Below are 19,821 nucleotides of genomic sequence, written 5' to 3'. Positions count from 1 at the left end.
GAGTGAAAACTGGTTAACAGGAGGCACACAGCACACGGCCTCAGTAGCCCGGAGGAATTGAGGCTAGTTAGAAGTAGCATTAGCTGCCAAAGCTAGCATAGCTTGCCTTGTGTTGATTGCTGCTGTTAATACCATGTGCTGACATTACTTTCTTATATGAGTAGTGAAGCTTTTGGTTCCATCAGCATATTTAATGATACACTGCATTTTCAGAGGACTGCAAATGCAGCGTTGTACACGGCAGCCTGACATTTCTTTCTGTGCGAGCAAGCAAGTACGGGAGCGGCGGCTCACACACACTGACACAAACAAACACACCAGAGGCAAAGAAGTGCAGAGAGAGAGGAAGAGAGATATTTGGAAAAATGGCATAGTTACTAGATGATGGTTTAAACAGTCGCCTCACTCAGAAGACATTAAATAAGCTTAATTTAAAATTTTATAAAATGTGTTCTGACATGCAGAGTCCCTCCACTGTGGGAAAATGTGGACATTTTTTGACTGATTATTTGCTGGAAAACAATTAATGCCATTGTCATCTATAAACCTTTTTTTAAAATTTGGAACTGTGTCAATAAAATGTCACAAATTAAGAATAAATGTTCAACACAAGGTGTCATTTTCCTATTTCTCGTCTCAGAACAGTTAAAATACCCAAAAATATTCAGTGCATAATGATATGAGAAGAAAAAATATTGCAAGTCCTCAAATTCAGAAGTTTAAACCAACCAAGTTTGAGAGTTTGAGAGAGTTTTTTGTTTTGTTTTGTTTTTACAAATTATTAAAATGATGGATTTTCTGTTGACAGACTAATGTGCTAATCATTTCAGCACTAATCCATTTCTGATTACATTTTTGACCAATTTAAAAACAGAAGCAGGTGTCCTCATGTTTGATTGTTGTAAATGTTAAACAATAAATTGCAGACAGTGTTAAAGTCTGCTGTTTCTGAGATGAATGGTAATTTCACCCACAGCAGATGAACCGTTACATGTCTTCCTTTAGGCTCTCGGGCAGCAGCACGGAGACTGGAAGCAGGTTTGATGAATCACACCCTCATGTACTTACATTCCTACAGCTAATCATGTACACCGCTCTGCCTAACAGTAATTTAGCACCCCAGGGAGTCACAGCTAAATCCTCATAAAGATATACTCCGACATAAAAAGGCTGGGAAAAGAACTTGATAGATAAGCGGAGGTATCAAGAGGGAAGTGGTGTTTATCGCTTGTGTACAAGTCACTGCAGAGCAAGAATTTTTACTACATTTTAATAATTTATATCTGAGTGGAATTTCCGTCTCATCTAAACACATTTGGCTGTCACTGACTGAAGGCCTATGAGTAAAAAGGGTTATACAGCATTAAAATACCATCCTTTAACTGAAAACGTGTACTTCAACAGTGCTGTATCATTTCAAATGAGGAATAAAATGTGTCATTAACTTTACACAACTCACTGTTTGTCAGTTTTATCATCACTGCATAACTATTTATTATCAATCTGTGGTATTGCCTACTTCCTGCCAATGTGTCATTTGTTTTTACACTGACAGTAACACATAAATCCATACCGTATACACCATGCTAAAACTGAATGTACTTCCAGTAGAGTGAAAATGCTAGAACTGCTTCTGATTACGAATGTACAGATCCAACCTTTTCTCTCTAATTCTTCTTATTTAAAAATGTATACTTCACAGCTGATCTTCTTTTTAAGTAAGGTAACATGAGGCCAGGGATCACTGCGACACTAAAAACTGAGCCGGCAGCCTTTAAGAATGTAACTGATAACAGAAATACTGTATTTAATGTGGATGTCTGGTAAGTATGCAAACCTCTTAAAAGGTCAGAAAATTAGTCAGAAACTATTTTTAAAATCGAATAAAAATTTTCAGCATTTTTAATATAAAAATCTGCTGGGTGCAGCTTCTCAAATGCAATTATTTGAAGATTTTCTGGCATTTGAATCTGTCATTTTGGGTCTGAGAAATTAGCAAAGGCATTTTTCTCTGTTCTGACATTTTATTCACAAAATAATTCATCAGTTAATCGAGAAAATAATCTGCAGATTAATCAATACTGGAAAATAATCATCCATTGCAGCACTGATCTTCACAAATACGTGTTGCTGTACATATATTTGTATATGTACCAGAATTTGAGTCTGATGAGAAGCATTTCCAAATTAATAAGAACAGGGGATTCATTAAAAACATTGCACTTCCGTCTACCAAGCTGGTGTCAGCCTGGTGGACAGGTGCTAACTAAGAATCTCAAAAGACAGAAGAGAAATATGAGAATTGACTCACTTGACATAAAAAAGAAGGTCTATGCAGTAAGAAAGGGGATCTGACGTTACAAAGCAGCAGGATGCACCCCAGTTAATGAGCAGCCACAGACAAAATGAGAAGCAATAACTTAAGAATTACTGTAATGCACTTCATAGATTTAACCTCAAAGATCACATTCTTCTTCTTGTGATGACTGGTACAGCACAAGATCAGAGCTGATAACATACCCTCTAGTATCAACTTGGTTATTAGGCGTATTGACACTAAATAACACCCTTAAATTACAAGCAGAGACAGTCAAAAAACTGCACTTTACGGTGCATGCTCAATCTGATTAGACTGAGTATTATTTGGATAGTCTGCCTGATTCAGGTCCCAGCTTGAGTCTTCAGACTTGTGAAGACCTCTAATGAGACTGGAAGGGTTTTTTTCTTCCTTGTATGTCACCAGTTACAGATGCAGTACAAATCCCTAGAATCAGGTAATACCTGTGCTCAGGTTGAAGTAAATTCAGGTGTAAAGGAGCAAATATTAAAAAATAAACTGATTTTCACTCTGATATATTTTGGTTTCCCTTCTTAATCAAACATTTCTCAAAGAACTGCAACTGATAAGAAGAATCAGAACCGATGAAGTCTAAATGATACCTAAACCTGACATGAATACAACTAGAACAAGTTCCATCTCTAGTTTCTAACCATCATCCTCCTCTTCCTGTTCCATGTGCCCACTGTCTTGCTAGTGACTAAACTCAGTTATCAGCGTCCTCCTTGCTTTTTGCACCATCTTTCACTCATACGACAACTTTGACTGATATCCAACTAATTTGCCAGACGTCTCTTGACTTGTTGAGTAAATCTCAAATCTTCAAAGCGTGTGGAGATGACACATCAAAGGATGGCCTGTCTGTCCAAATATTTGCAGAGCTAAACCTGGGCGTTTGTGTGAGTCACCTAATAGTGTGAATAGAGGTTTTAGCTGATGCATTAGCCTGCTCCATTAAGATGAATCACCAGATAGCATCACAGGAGGGAAAGTAAAACATTCAACTATTCCGAATTGGGAAAGAAGTAACCATAACTTTAAATCTAAAAACCGATGCAGAAGCAGATTAGGCGTTCCGCAAAATCAATTCTAAACCCTCAGAATGTTATCTTTACTCTAATGTTGTAGATATTACTGCGACAAAGGTCCAATTAAAACTTTTCTTGACACTGGAGGACTCCAGAGCATGCTAATTTTGGTATGTATTACAGCTTCTCATTACAGCAGAAAGAAGCTGCCTGTGAATATTAAGGCATAGAAGTTATCAATTAAAACAAATATTCACTTAGCTATTTCTGTGGGTGTGTGCATGTGAGCGCGTGTGTCCTCCTGACCCTCTAAATGCATCTATTCATCCCGTAGAGGATGTGGCTTCTCCCCGCAGACACCTCAGTGATGCTGCCTCTGGCATACTAAAATCCTCTTCAATCCACCCTCCTTCATTTTTCCACCTTCTTCTCACGATGCCCCCTCCCCTCTTCCTCCACCCCACCTCCTCTATTTATCTTTAATCTGTTCATCATCAGCTCATCTCTCTCCTCCAGCCCCCCTCTACTTATCTTTTCCTTTTCCCGCTCATTTTGTGCTCCCCGCTCTCATTTGTTTTGTCTCTTCCTCCTCTATCACCTATTCCTCTACGGTGAATTATTAACCTGGAGGTCTACCTTCCATCTAACATGAAACATGAAGCACCACCAAAAGATACAATATATTATCTGATCGCATACATCAGGTCCAGTTATTGTGGAAAATCAGCACAGAAAGCTCAGAACTGCGCACACACTAAAGACAGCTACACCACATCATGCTCATCACACACAACATGGTCACTAAAGTGCAAAAAAGTCACAACTACAGTCTTTGTTTTCTCATGTTATGACTTTTTTGTATCTGTTACAGTCTCAGTCAGTTTTTGGGAGTCTTGGTCTCATGAAAAGTATTTGGAAATATCCCCACTTATTACTTTTTTTTTGTCATGCGGTAGTTCATAGAGGCTATGGTTGAATCCTCATCAAAATTGTTTCTGAGCACCGTGACACCGCTATAACAAATTTTAAGGGGCCAAAAAACAAGTAGTAAGACAATCAAACAGGTAAACCAGACAGCAGGAGACAGCAAACCATCATGATCCTTTAACGAGACTAAGAGTCTACAGGTATGCTAGTCAGTTTTGAAAAAGCTGATCGAGAAAATAATAAATGTCTGGAGAGCTACAGTGTTTGCAGTAGGTGGCAATAACACAATGAAACACCACATCACATCTGACAGAAATAGAGTAAGTAGGGCGAAGTGACATTTCTATTCAAATCTGAATTCTTTAGTTGATCCTTTTCTCTGTGATACAGCAGCAAGTGCTCATCCCATTCATTCAAATTCCAAATATATCCAGCCCCCTTATTTGTAGTCCACTGGTGCACCACAACTAGTAATAATCCTTTTAACTAATCCACATCAAATCTCTCACAATGCTAATCCGTTAGGCATGAAGGTCCACGGCAGCCATTCATCTGTAAACACTTCTAACTGTGCTCTTGCATGCATAATTAAATTGTGATGGCAATTTGTTGTATTGCTGGGTTTGCCAACAGCTTAACTATTTATGCATTGGGGGTTCACACTTTTACATAATGGGGTGGGACATGGTGCAGTTGTGCATTATGTAGAAGACAAGTATGACGTGAATGAGGGACATATAAAATCATAGCGTGCCAAATTAAAGAAGTCTCTTTCAGTGTGCAAAACACTTGAATGAAACATACATTAACCTAAACAGATACAATAGATGCTACTTAGATGGTTAGGGACCAGGGCTAGTTGCTAGTTGCTACCTGCAGCAGAGGCTTACTGAACTTAGTTGTCCCACCCAAGACATAGTTCAGCACATGCTCTGCCTCCAACTTATTTTCTTTTCTTGACACATTCTGTTGCATCACTCAATTCATCAACCCAGTTAAACGAATTAGATTTTGGATTGAAGTATTGGACAGCACTCTTCCCAAACATTATCAGTATACCAAAGATGGCATATCTTTTTAGAAGAATGGTGTTCATACACCCCAGTAGACTTCAGAGACTGGAGAATATACAGTACATCAAAGAGCACTGAAGCTGTACTGGAGGCTCGCAGTGGCACAACACCTTATCTACCTAGCTTATGTTCACATTTCCTTTAATTTGTAGCTTGGTGCCAACGGTCTTCATCTGGTGAACCAGCAGCTCTCTGATTTCTCATCGTGTGGCCTTATTAATGAAAATGCATGTCAACAAAGGCCAGCAGCAACATCATCTTAAAAAGCTCTCCAACGTCAACACAGAGTTTGTCGACTAATGAAGACAGCTAAAGGTCAGCTCATATGTGAATGTTTTGTTTTTGTCATATTGTTAAGCACAGCTTGTTTTCTGTTCTTCTGTAAGACACCACTCTGAATGGCTCATGCAGGCTTCACTGTTTTATTTTGGAGTCTCAAATAAGCAAAGCTGAATATTGATTGAAAATAACTAAACATCCTATTAAGCCGAAAAGGGTAATGAAAATGTATTAAATCATGACTCCAGTGAATCACATTAAATTAAACAATGCATTTTGTCAAGCTTGAAATAAACACAAAACGATGTGTGTCTGCCCTGACACCCATATCAGCTGATGCTGCTCCGCTCTGTCTGACCTCATTCCTCCAATAAAAGGTCGTGAGACCTTTAATGTGGTGATGTAACCGTCTCACAGGCTTAGGTCTATATCATGTTACAGACCTACAGATAGAAATATTGATAAATCCCGTTTGCCTATTCAAGGTTCCATAACTAATGCACTGCAGTTTTTCTTACCATAGATAGACATTTTTTGCACGAAACACAACCAGGCAGATGTTACTGTGTTCTATGAATATATGCACAAAGCATACCTTGAACGCTTGTATCGAGGCACAGCAATTCCCTCGTTGAAAACACAGAGATCCACCTACTTAGACACAGTAAAAACTAGCCTCGCAGGGCCGTGAATATGACAAAACGTCAGCCCACTCGTGCCTTCATTGTCTCTCTAAACTCCAGTAACTACAGGAAAGCACGGGGGACTCTGCAACGTGATATGATTGATCTGAACACAAGTTTTGACTTTTGTAACTGTTGCTCCTCCCCTGCAGGTGCTCTGATAGTGCACCTGCGCTTTAAGATCAAGCTAATGAAACCAGGTAGAGGTCAGTGCATTTATGTGTAGGTGTGTTCTGCAAAATGTTCCACAGAGTAGTGGCATGTTTTTCATGTTTTATGCCGATTACCAGTCATCACACAATGCCTGCAGCTATACTTTGACGTGATGGGTTTGTACTTCATATTTCCATGTCAAAGCATTAAACAAACCTCATATTATAAAGGCTTTAGCCAGCAATAATTAATTTAACAAGGCTAAGACTCTGGAGCCATGGGAGCTGCCCTGTGAGGCTGTATTTAGGTATGGCAATGCTAATATGCTAACAATGACAGAAGTAACATACCAAGGGTAAGCAAGTTCAAAAAATTTAAAAATGTCATGACAATCGATCCAATAAACGCTGAGATATTTAAGTCTGGACCAAAGTGGTGAACTGACACTGCCACCCACAGAGCTCTACCACTAGCGTGGCTAAAAATCAATTAGTTATATGTTTCACCCACAATATTTTATTATCCATGAGAATTTTCTAAGCACATAGAAATAAGCAGACATAAAATACACTTCTTTTTCTTTTATTAGTTGACTCAGAAGAAAGTGAATATGACATTATCTACGTATAAAGCTTGCTGAAATTTCATGGTGTGCGTGTTGCAGCTGTTGGGTGACTAACAAGTTATGTCATCTATTATTTTTTTTCTTTTTTCTGAATAGACTCATCGGCTGTTAATAACAAACCTAATATACTAATCCTCTCCCACCACCCACTCATAGTAACAAAAGTGTTGTTATGGATTTGGGGAAGCTTCATCAGAACATGACAGACAGTAGGAGGACCGATAACAGAATATTTACATGGTTTCATTTCTATGATAAATTTCTGATTACAGCCTGTAAACACAATTGTCCAAAAAAGGAAATGAGCTTCATGGTTAATAGTTAACAATATGACTTTGAATACTGCAGTATATCAGTGACATTTAAGTGTTAAAGATAAAATTTGTGTTGAAAACCTTCACAGCTTCATAGTTAATTGCCCATATGTGTCCATCACATAACTTCCAGAGGACGCTTTGCCTGGTACCAGTGATTATGCTCATCCCTAAGTAGTAGTCTAATTAATGAAGTCAGAAACAGCCAGCTCCAACATCAACTCAAAAAGCTCTTAAACATCAACACCAACTTTGTGGACTAATCACGGCAGCTAAAGGTCAGCTAATTTACTTTTTGTAATCATAATGCAAACCATTACAATACTGGAAAATGCAGCAATTGTAGCCACAAACATAATAAAAGTTTAATGTCTGTGACAACACGACTACATTAAAAAATATTCTAGTGCAGCTTTTGCCTCTCCTCTCTCGTCACATTTGGATGAACTGAAACTCAATAAAACACCAAGTAAACAGTGGTTATTTCCACTATGTACTCAGGCAAACACCCCATAATCGGTCCAGACTTTCCAACCACACCAATTTCAAACTGTCCAAAATCACTCTCTTTTTCACTCACTCACTATCTCCTGCAAACTGTAATAAAATTCAATATTGAGGGCACTACACAATATAGGGCATATTTAGGACACTCAAAGAAAAAGGTTGAGAGTAAATATAGTGCACCAGTTAGCAAACAGGGAATAATGTTAGGCACACCCCCCAGAGTCACACTGTTCTCTTTTTAGAGCTGGGGAACACTGCAGAAAAGAGAACAGTGTGACTCTGTTCTCTTTTCTGCAGTGTTCCCCAGCTCTAAAAAGAGAACAGTGTGACTCTGTTCTCTTTTTAGAGCTGGGGAACACTGTTCTCTTTTTAGAGCTGGGGAACACTGCAGAAAATACTATGGATAATACTCTTAAACAGACACAGGCAGACACTGGAAAACAGTGTTGACACTTTAAAAAGACAGTCGTTCCACTATGGAAATCAGTATATCATACACAATTCACCTACGGAAACTAAGAAACAAGCCTAGGTGTATACAAAATCAATGGCTTGATATGAACCAAGTTTGGAGTCATGGTTTTGTATGATTAAGAGAAGACAACACAACATAAAACTTATTACTTAGTACTTGTACTGAAAGACAGCTGACCTTGCTCACCTGCCTATTGTTAATTCACCAGGTTCAGGTTGCTTTCCTGCCACTTTTCCTTTTCAAGACATCGAGTCAAACACACCTGGACTACTGCTGTAGCGCCGCAGTGCTGTACTGCAGGTCATGATCACGCCATCAGATACTGGTCCCATTCTTCTCTCTTCATGGCTAATCAGATAAACCTACTGTTTTAACAGGTTGAAGGATTATCCCATCTAGATGTCAGCAAATCCCTCTGATCTTTTCAAGCCATCCATTCTAAGCTGGACATAAACACACACATACAGTACCGTATTACACAGACACACAATTACACAGATATATTTGCAAATAAAGCCACACATTTACAAATCCTTGCAGGAAAACAAACTCAAACATTTCTTCAGGTGAAGAAATGCGCAAAGCAGTTTGTGTTTCACGGTGGCCCTGAGGTGAGAAAACAACAAAGAAAACCAGAAAACCAGTTAAGAAAACAGAAATGATAGAAAAAAAATTTCAGACCCAACTAAAGCAAACAAACAAAAAAACACAAGACACATTAAAGCAAATTATGCAAATAAAAATGTAAAAAATGATTAGAAAACGCATTTAACAAGATACCTGACTGCATATAACAGATGTTACTCAAAGATAACTAGCTGTTTCAGTAGAAACAGAAAATAGGGAGTGTTCATTTTTCTTGTGTGAACCCCATACTGACGTGTGTTTATAGGCGCTAACTTGGTTCCACTCACAAACCCTCAGGGATTTATACAAAAAAATGCTAAACCTTGTTTTTTTTTTATTTATTCATGCAGACTTGCCCAGTTCCCTACACACTGACAGACCACCTACACTAACCCTTTATGACACGTTGCTGTGAAGCAGGACACCTAATTTTTCACAGCTCCTGAAGCCACAACTTTTCTTCTTCAAACATTTATGCATTAAGAGCGTTACAAAAAAGAAAACGCAACGAAGGTCAATAAAAATGAGGGGGAAGAAAACATTAAGTAAACTGGGCTGATGAGTCGACACCTGAATTTGTGTGGCTGACACAGAACCTGCGGCAGGGGCGTGACGGTGTAGGTTGTATGTTTATAATTACTTTGATTTAGACAATATTTTTAAATAATTTTAAAGTGCAACTTTAGCTTGGAAAAGCTGTATATACATAAACAGTGTATATGTTGTCTGTTAGAGCCTTAAGCCGCCATACAGTTGCTATAGTTGGAAAAACATTCTCCTCCTGTATTCACTGCCGCTGCGTTTTCTGTTCTGTTTATTTGTTTAGTGAAATGTTTTATTTATTTGTTTCCTCCAGTGTTGTTGTGTTTTTAGGTTTTTTTTTCCCATCCTATTTTCTTACTGTCTGCATTGATTGGATGTGTGTGAGACAGAAACAATCCAAGATCTGAGAGAGGAAATGAACTTGAAATAAGTGAGTGAAAGAGGGAGCAGCATGTGTGTGTGTGTGTGTGTGTTTGTGCATGAGAAAGAAATGGGCAGTGTTTTGCCAGATGACAGCAGTGTCGGGCAGTGTGTTTTGTCATTTATCATTTCAAGAGCTTGCTTGTTAGAGCACACACATCTTAATAGTCACTCTGAACCAGGAGAACCGAGATGAGAGGAGGCATTTTATTACCCCGTCAAGACTACAAACACACACACACAGCATGCAGTGCAACTGTGTAATGTGACAGCCAGACATACAGTGCCAGCAACACATTTAGGATACATACACAGGCACGCAGGAACAGATGTGAACACATCCTCCAGAGGGCAAACACAAACACATAAACAATAAACAGCAATATGAATATGCTGCACTATACTGTAGCACTGTATTAGGAGCTGAAACAATTATTCAATTCATCGATTTACAGAAAATGAATCAGCAACTTTTTGGAAAATCGATCTTAATCGTTTGAGTAATTCTCCAAGCAACACACCAAAGCATTGTTCAGTGAACACCCTGGTTTGGGTTTAAAATGATTACTTGAGGTTAATGGAGTGTTGTTGCTGTCATGCTTACAATTAAAAAATAAAACTCAGCTAAGGTTGAAGGTAAAAAACAAACAATCAACAAACAAACAATTTTAATAATTTTTGTTCTGTGCTGATTGTGTCAATCTTCAGCCATTCGTCACTGTCCATAGACACACACACATACTTGAAACACCAACATTCAATCCAATTCAAGCATCAGGTGACCGTTCCTGAGCAAGCCCTGAAGGTGTCCTTTCGAGCATCGCATCACATTTCGTGAATCCACACAGTGTTTGTGAAGGAGCAATTCTGCCTTGTGCCAAACAGATCAGTAGGGGTGATGAAGCTGCTGGGACAGATGATACAGTATCACTGTGCAACAACACAGAGGCAGAGACGAGACACACTGAGACAACCTGGGACGCACTGTTCTATCTTCTGGAGCGGGCGAGTTCCAGCTCGTATTTCGCTGGATGAAAGCACAGACATTGCTAATGTTGCACAATAGCTCGTTTATATTCAGTTTGAAGACAAGAAATACTTTGTGGAGAAGGTAATGATTTGCAAAGAGTTTTCAGAGGAGGAGAGAGCACGCATTCAAAAAGAGACAGCAATCAAAGCAAGGCAAAAAAATAAATAAATAAATTAAATAAATAAATAAATTAGGCATCCACATATGGATGGGAACTCACATATACAACAAAGAGGTCCTGTAGAAACAAGTGAATGACACCGAAGAAAGGAAGCAGGGCCATTTTAATGAAGTTATGGCAGCCATTATGTTGTCAAGAGCCCTTTGCCTCCATGGCCATGGCTGTGTCGGTTTCCTCTTTGTGTGGGAGTGCAAGGCAATGTGTTTCTGAAGGGAACGGCCTTGTTTATTGGCTTGATTGAAAGCTGTGAGGAAAATAGGCTGTTTTCCTTTCTCACCGGACTGATGTTATTTCCTTGCCTAATAAACACAGTGATAGGTGAAAAAAAAACAAAAACGCTGGAGCAAGAGATGAATCCTGGGCTATTTTACTTCAGTTTATCTTGAGGTGGTTTTTCTAATCTTATTTACATAGTTTACATGACTTAATTAATTCCCAGCATGTTTTACCATTTTATTTTGAGCACTTGCAGATTGTATGCTGCACAGTAATGTGTGAATATACTGAACTAACAGCAGTTTCTGGAAATAAAGTTTAAAGACAATACATGAATAGTTCATGGTTATTCCATACAAAGGTAGGGGAACCTGATGAAACCTTTGAACCACCTTGTTTTATCTAAGGAAAGACCATGGTTGCGGCAAATAAAGCATGGTTATGGAAGATTAGGCAACAAAAACACTCGGAAAGACAGATAATGCGATAGAACGTTAACTCCTAATTATCCTTTTTCTACTTGTTATGGTCCAGCTCTAGTCTCAAATAATGATTAAAATCTATTATTTCTTTGTGAGCTCCTTGGGACACCAGAGAAGATAAACACACAAGATTCAGTAAAGTGCTGCATTACTCGCTGTCAGTCACTGCTGATTATCCACAATGACGACATCACCAACACTGTCCAACGAATCAGTTCGCTGTCAGTCTGTATGACATAATGTTTAAACCTCTTCATTAGTCAGTGTGAATACGAAACAAGGCTAAACTAAAAGGCAACAACATCACATTTTTCCCCATCTGGAAGAAAAAAAACACACAAAACAAAAAAACATGCACTGTATCCTTTACATCACAACACCGACTTGTCTACACTGCTGAAAAAAAACACTCTTTCTATGTAACAAATATGATTCAGAGGCAAGCAATCAATACAACATTCTGAGGTTGATGTTCTATTGATGTTCTAACACAACATCAACCTTCATACTAATTTTTCACTGATTCCCTGTTTGTAGTTTATAAATACACCTGGAATAGTGTCTGTAATTAACTCTGACAGCATAAAAGCATAAAAGCTGTTGTCCGACTAGCAACAGGTGGCTGTCATTAGGAGAGTGTGGAAGTCAAACTTTATTCAAATACACGCTGAACCTTACTACAGCAAACAAGAAGGCCAAAACAAAAAAGTACCGATTGCAAATCCCAAGTCTCTACAGTTACATTCAGATTTGTAGAAATGTTCCCAGTCTACATTTTAATGTATGTGTCTGGAGCTCCACTGACTGAGCTAACAAAGGGCATTGTTCTAAACCTTAGCAGTCCTATTCAAACCCTTCATTAAATATGTAAGAGAAAGGTCATAAAACATGCTGTGCCACAAACTCATTCGCTGAGCACTGGGAATGTGAGGGTATAACACGGGGAAGAGGGCCTGCACCTTCCTGGACCCAACCCGGATTTAAAAGGGGTTTTATTTTTGCCAGGAGAGAAGGTGCAAATGATTCAGGCTGTCTTAATGGTTTTCCCCACGGGGGACACACATGTAAGGTTCAGTGTTACAGGGGACGTGTCATTTCATTCAAATGGCTCTCCGGCTATGAATAAATCAAGAGTCCACCTCTGTGGTCCAGAGGTGAAAAAGTGGTTTGCAAAATGTACAAATGTCTTCTGTGTCCACAAACTGTGTGTGAATGTGAGCAATTATAAATTTACTAGAATGTGTATTTGTGCATGTTTTGTAAGTGTGTGCAAGAGCATATCATTGTTAGTCAATTTACTTAAACATTTTAATCAATTACCCATTATTCATTAAAAAAAAACATTATTTGTTATATTACTTTCTGTTATTCAGCCCAGCTCCATCCAGTGCATCATCCAACAACTCTAAAGTACCAAAGCCACACTAATACCATACATATATTACCCAGTAAGCACTCCCATGCTGTGGTAAAGCTTCAGTAAAGGATCACACACCCTCCAAACTCCGAAATAAACCCAGCTGGGCTTACTAGTGGTATTTACTATAGCTAATTTAGAAAACACAACGTGTAAATAAGACAACTCTGGAGTTACCAGAAGGTGCATTGCTCCACTTTTGGCAGAAGCTAGCCGCTTCATCTCTATCTCTCGCCTCAATACCAAGCTAACACATCCCAGACCCGTCTCTCAACTGAACACATGGAGAGATATTTATGAAAGAAATTATAAGAGAAGGTATAAATCAATAGCTACAGCATGAAGCAAAGCTCTGAATTAAGTGGCCAGCCTTTGTTCCAATGCTCCGGGATGCTGCATTCGTTTGACAGTGATTGAATGAATGAGACACTAACAGCAAAGATGAGATCTCTGGAGTGAGGTCTGAGACTGAGTGGTCTCACACTACATGATAGATGATAGATAGCAGCTCTGAGATACAGCAGGATTTCAGTATTGAGTCACTGTTTCCTCGCAATATCTCTTACATATGGGACAGAGGCTACAGAGGCTTCTCACTGTGGACGTTACAGGGAAGGAATTACACTTTCCAACTGGTAAACCCTTGGGGGTGGGGGTGGGGGTTTGGGGCTGCTCTGTCCGCACTGTAGCCACCGCGACGAGGATAAGAAACTCAAAAACAGAATATTATTTTGGATTATTTGAAAAGTGAACAGGTTGGGTGAGAGCAGGCTATGAAATTAAAATCCTGCAGGGACAGGGAGGTGGCAGAGGCTGAGGTACAGTAGTGGAAAAGGAGGGAAAAGAAAATTACAATGTCAAGACAAAGAAAGTAATTAAAAAAGGATGAAAAATGTGCAGCTTCTGAGTTCCATCCTTTGACAATAAAACTCATGAGAGCATAATAGAGCAGAAGACATACAGTGAGTAAGATGTCAAGATAGAACATAGAGGAGAGAATTTAAGAACTCAGAGGAGGTGAAGTGCACTACGACATGGCATGCCATACAGATAATGCAGAGAAGCACTGTGAAATATTTCTGAGTATACTTGTTGTTATAAAAGGATGAAGTTTTTCTCTGTTCACCTATTATATTCGTGTCTGCCTTGATAAGGGTGACTCAGGTGCATCCTGTTCTGCATCCAGCCTCCACAGTTTTATACAATATAAGAAGACAGTTAATTCTCGCTAATTACATTTGAATGGGAAAACCCTGTAGAGAATCCAATTAAAACAAGGCCTGGAAAATAGCTTTTAACCTCCCACTGAGTAGCGTGTGTGTGTGTGCGTGCGTTCAAGCGTCCACATGTCATTTGTGTAGGAGGAAGTGATTAATAGCAAGAATAAATAATGGCTTCAGAAGACATCACACACTCACGCACACACAAACGTCTGAGCATCCACTGGCTACCAGTGGAAAATTGCTTATTAAAAACTCACAGATCAAAACCAAACACATTAAAGCTTGTGTAACCATCCAGTGCAGACCAGAAGCAACACCTGATTTTAATCTGAGACTGGTCCGAAAAACTGGAAAAAGGATTTTCAGAGAGGGCACACGCTGAGGGCACATGGGCTACATGCTGAAAAACCTTTTGTTACCTAAACCTTACCGCAGATGGGAGGTCGGGAAAACAGATCAGAGGCATTTAACCATAATTCCTAAGACACAGAGTTGAAGTGACCCATAAAAAAAACAGGTAAAAACAGAATTAATGTCGTTGTAAAACCGTAAAACTTTTCAGCAACAAAGAAGATAATTTCTTTTGGCAATATTTGTCGATACCTAGGTTAGTTTTTTTTTTGGATGAACAGCCAGTTTGCATAACCCACATGCCAGCTCACACTAACACATGCAAACACACAAATACAAATACACACACACACACACACACACACACACACACACACACACACAGACACACACATGCAGCCGGGATATAAACTGTGGATGCTAGCCACTCATACAGGCAGCACCTGTCAGCTGGTGTTCTGGGACAGCCAAGGGCTTGTTTGTTTGTGTCTCCCTCCATCTCTCTCGCTCTCTCTCTCTCTTTCTATGTGTGTGTACCTCCGTTCAAGGTCTCTCTCTTTTTCCCTCAACACCCCCTCACCTCTCCACCTGCTGTTCCTTCCTTCACTCCATCCCGCCTCTCTGTCTGTCTCACTTCATACCAAAACATCATACCACCATCCATTAGATCTCCCTCTCTCTCTCCCTCTCTTTCTCTGCACCTGTGACTGAAAAGCAGGCTCGCTCAGTCTTCCTCTGTCTTCCTGCTCATTACAGGCCCCAGGCAGCCACTCCATCACAGAGAAAAGGCAGAGATAAGCTACAAGAGTACACCTGTGCCTGGTATGAATGCCAAATCCAGAGTCGGTGACAGCCAATTCCAGGCCAAATAATGGAATCAGCGAACCTGAGCTTCAGACAAATCAACCTGACAGCTTTATCTCCCACTCCCAATTTCAAAGCACGTTACAAATCTCATTATCAAATGAGAAAAGCAATCAGTAAAGAAAAAAAGAAAGAGAGAGAGAGAGAGAGCGAAACGTTGACACTGCCACAATGCCGCTCGCAAGGGATTAAGTTTACGAAGCTCATTTACAGACAGAGCAGGTGGAAGAAAATAAGAAACATGTTTTCATTTCATCGGCAAAGTGCTGGTGAGTGTTATTTGACAAAATAAATATAAATCGGTTATATTAACAAGCACACAGTATTAATCTACGTGAATATATTTGAATAACAAAGCAAACATTCTCAATTAATGGCTGAAAGAAGAAGAGAGTGAAAGACTCTGTCAGGTGGATATTAATCCATGTATTATGAAATAAGCATGTCACATGCAGAATTTTAATATCAGCAGCTGCCAACCAAGGACAAGTATAGTCTCACCCTGAATAAAGGGAACAAATTCCCAAAGAATCCCAAGAATGTGAAATTCCTGGATGGTGGGAATGCTTTCTGCTGAATAATTTCCTGGGACGTTTCCAAGAAAGAACTTTGTGATCTGGTAATTACAGGGGAATTTCCTTGAAAGAACTGCCTTATAAATATTCTTTCATTGTTCAATTATTTTTGGAAACTCTATTTTTCATACTTAGATTTCTAAAGTTAAACAAATTTGATTTGTAGACACATATTTTCAGCTGTTGGATACTGACTAAAAGACTTGCTGTGTTACAATAGCAATTAATTGGAAATGTCTCGATTGAAAATGATCTATTTTCCCTATGATCAATGCCAAATTACATAGTTCTGTTCCAAGGAAACATCTTGGAAATTATGAAGAAATTAGTCATCACAAAAAAAGCTATTACAAAAATGTAGCATGATGTACATTTATTTGAGTTTACTAAGTAAGCCTGAAATCATCTGAGAAAAAGATGTTCATGTATTTGCATGGTCATCTATATATTAAGTGAGTCCTAATGTGCTGCTTGACTTTCATTGACAAAGACAGACTTCTGCCACTGCAATTGAAAAAAAAAAAAAAGGTGTAGATGACTAGTTAAAATATTTCTAAAAGCTCATCTACTCGTTCTCCCTTTATGAATAAGGACATATCTTAATGTTAAAGCAGAGTTTATTCAGTTTAGAGGCTTTTTTTTTTGGGCCTGATCAGGATCAGCTGATGAGCATAACGATGCTGGGATAAAGAGGACGCAGGTCCGGCCTACTTTAGCTAATGTGAAATAATGACAGTAGTTAGTTCCTCCTTTCTGAGCTCTATTATCAGTGAGTATTCATGACAGAGAGCAGAGCGAGAGAGAGGGAAAGAGAGTGTGTGTCCACTGTGTAATTATAGATTTAGTAAACCCCAGGCTTAGTGTGACTCAATCAACCTCTGATTTGTTGGGTGGATGGATCCTGAAGATAATGAGGTGTGTGTGCTCATGAGTGTAACACACATATATGTACACGGCGCGCCCTATACTTTTTTCCCAAAGGTACGTACAACCAGTGTAGGTGACTGTTACTGCATCTGTTCCACGTTGCTGCTAGTTCATTAAAAACCTTTTCACTAATGAAGGCAATTCATAGCAAGTCCAGATGCTGTACAGTCCTGTGGTGCATTTAGAGCGATGATTTATAGACTTTTTTTCAATGAATACACAAAGAGGATCATGGAATTTGTTTGAAAATGTGCTGCAAAAGTGTGCAACATTTTCACAACTGCCCAACATTGCCTCCTTTTTCTTTCTTTACTTAAATTCTTACTTTTTGTATGATGTACTTTATCAAGCACAGTGCTGGCTCACGCAGGCAATGCACATTGTTAAAAGCCGTAAAACACTGGAAGAAAAACTGCCAGCCATGGCGTCACCACAACAACAACAACAACAAAAAAACAAACAAAACAAAAAAAAACGGGTCAACTCTGCTTTCCAACTTCTATGTTCTTTCAAGAGATGAAAATACAAAAGTAATCTCCCTAAAGCTTTGGTGTGTACCTGTGCTGCTCTGTGTATTTTTTGTAAATGTGTGCTTACTTGTCCGGCTGCATGAATCTCTGCTAATAGCTCCACTGTGAATCTATAAGGTTGAAATACCACCGTGTAAATCGTTGACATTAAATCCGTTTTATGTTGCGGGCTGATCCGGAAAAACAAAGTTACGGCTACATTTGCTCTCCCACTAATTGGAAAAAGACTGGAGATGCATTTATTTACTGAATATAAAATAATACCCTCTAGCATCGAGCTCCGATCAAGGTCTCATCTCCCCCATTCATTACACTAATCAATGATGTGCAAATCCTCCTGGTTTACGTTATCGGGCGTACAGTATGTTCTGGATATAACAAGCCAAGAGGATAAACAAATAAAGCAAATAGGACATTGGATAAGGTGATTCAGCAAGACAGAAAGTGATTAAAAGAGAAAAATCCCATCCAAGCTCATTCATGCACATTAAAAACTTAAACATGACTTTATGAGCTGTAATGAACTATAATAGGAGTTTACAGCACAGAATGGAAGCAGGATAACTGCGGTATCTGTTTAAAATGACACTCTAGCCCAAACATGCTGTACTCAAAGCATGAAACACAAAGGAAAGCCCTCTTTGTTTGTGAATGGAAGAATGTATTAGGTCTGGGCAATACGGCCAAAAAATGATTTTTTTTTTTCAGGGTCTGAGATGATTCACAATTCTAAAAAGAAAAGCTAAATCATGATTGAAACATCATATTTTTTATGACACCTGAGCAAGAATACTAAAAGACCTGAAACGCCTGCATGCCTGCGGACTGTCAGTGCTACATGCTTCAAGCAGAGCACACATGTCTACTTTAATAATCAGTTTCAGCACAGATAGAGCTTCTCTCTCTCTCTCTATCTCGTCACTCTTATGGATGAGACTGTTTAAATTCACTGCCAGATAGCCACAGCCAGCTAACCTTAAAGTGGGAGACGTCTGACATAGCGACTGTTCTGTTAACTGCAGCAGGTGCTCATATAGTGTCACTAATGTGGCCAGCTGTCACCTACATTGCTTTCTGACTTAAATAAATAACTGTGTTGTGTTGTAATAACACAAATCTCATGGTGTAGACATTTTACGCATCACGCAAAAACAAAAATTCAAATTAATCAAATGAATTTTATACACAACTCGGTCTTAATAACACTTGTAAATGGAGTACTCTGTAAGATTAGTACTCACCGAGGCCGGGTGGGTTCTCCGGGCAAGGCGGCAGCGGCTTGGGGGAAGGCGTCTGATTGGTCTCAGGCTGCACGCTCGGCATCAGCTGCTCGCCCGCGGCCAGGTAGCTGGCTAACGTTGCATTTGGCCTGGAGAGGTTGTAATAGTAATAATGATGTCCGCTCCCCGCTGCTCCGCTGACGTTATTCCTGGATCCGTTGCGCCCGTTGTTGAAGCGGCTGAAGAGGTCGAAGCGCTGGGAGTAGACATCGAAGTACAGGATCATCATGATGAGGAAGTGGAGCAGGCAGAGCAGCAGGACGCCTTTACAGATGCGCTCCAGAGTCCGACCCAACATCAGCCGGGTCATGGCCGAGGGAAGTGACCGTCCTGCGACGGCCAGCCACGACAACGCAGGCGTGGCGCGGCTACGGGCATGCGCTCATACCAGCGGTCATATGGGTAGTATGAGCTGCTGTTAGACGCCTGTTAAGAACATGTGGTTAGCTGATACCCAACTATCTGACTACAGGGGGTCATGGGCTCATTAATTAAGACAGAGAGGCCACACCGTCATCAGCTTCCCTGCATGACAAAAGTACTAATATGTCTTCATCAGGCTTGATCCCAGAAGTTCCTTCGTATATTCCTTTAATATAAATATGGCAAATGTGTACTGCTAACAAGTTCAGTGTAATCTAAGGCCCCGGGCAGATAGCATTAAGCTGATATGGACATTTGATCGTACACTGAGTTAGACACTATCCAAGTGTCACGTTGCTGCTGCAGCCATATGGTGTCCCAAAGTTAAAA

At 39.6% G+C, this 19,821-nt stretch overlaps 1 protein-coding gene across 1 annotated transcript in view; it reads right to left on the bottom strand.

The window, feature by feature from the left end:
* Positions 1-19,378, bottom strand: part of b4galt2 (UDP-Gal:betaGlcNAc beta 1,4- galactosyltransferase, polypeptide 2) — a 123,488-nt gene extending 104,110 nt beyond the window's left edge. Inside the window, exon 1 of the mRNA XM_041055354.1 lies at positions 19,030-19,378. Coding sequence (XP_040911288.1) covers positions 19,030-19,378 — 349 coding nt within the window. The remainder of the gene's footprint in view (positions 1-19,029) is intronic.
* Positions 19,379-19,821: the final 443 nt, after the last annotated feature.

Source organism: Toxotes jaculatrix, chromosome 14 (genome assembly GCF_017976425.1).
Source record: "Toxotes jaculatrix isolate fToxJac2 chromosome 14, fToxJac2.pri, whole genome shotgun sequence".
In the NCBI taxonomy this organism is placed as follows: domain Eukaryota; kingdom Metazoa; phylum Chordata; class Actinopteri; family Toxotidae; genus Toxotes; species Toxotes jaculatrix.
Note: the sequence above shows the minus strand (reverse complement) of the source record. Positions and strands in the feature narration are given on the sequence as shown.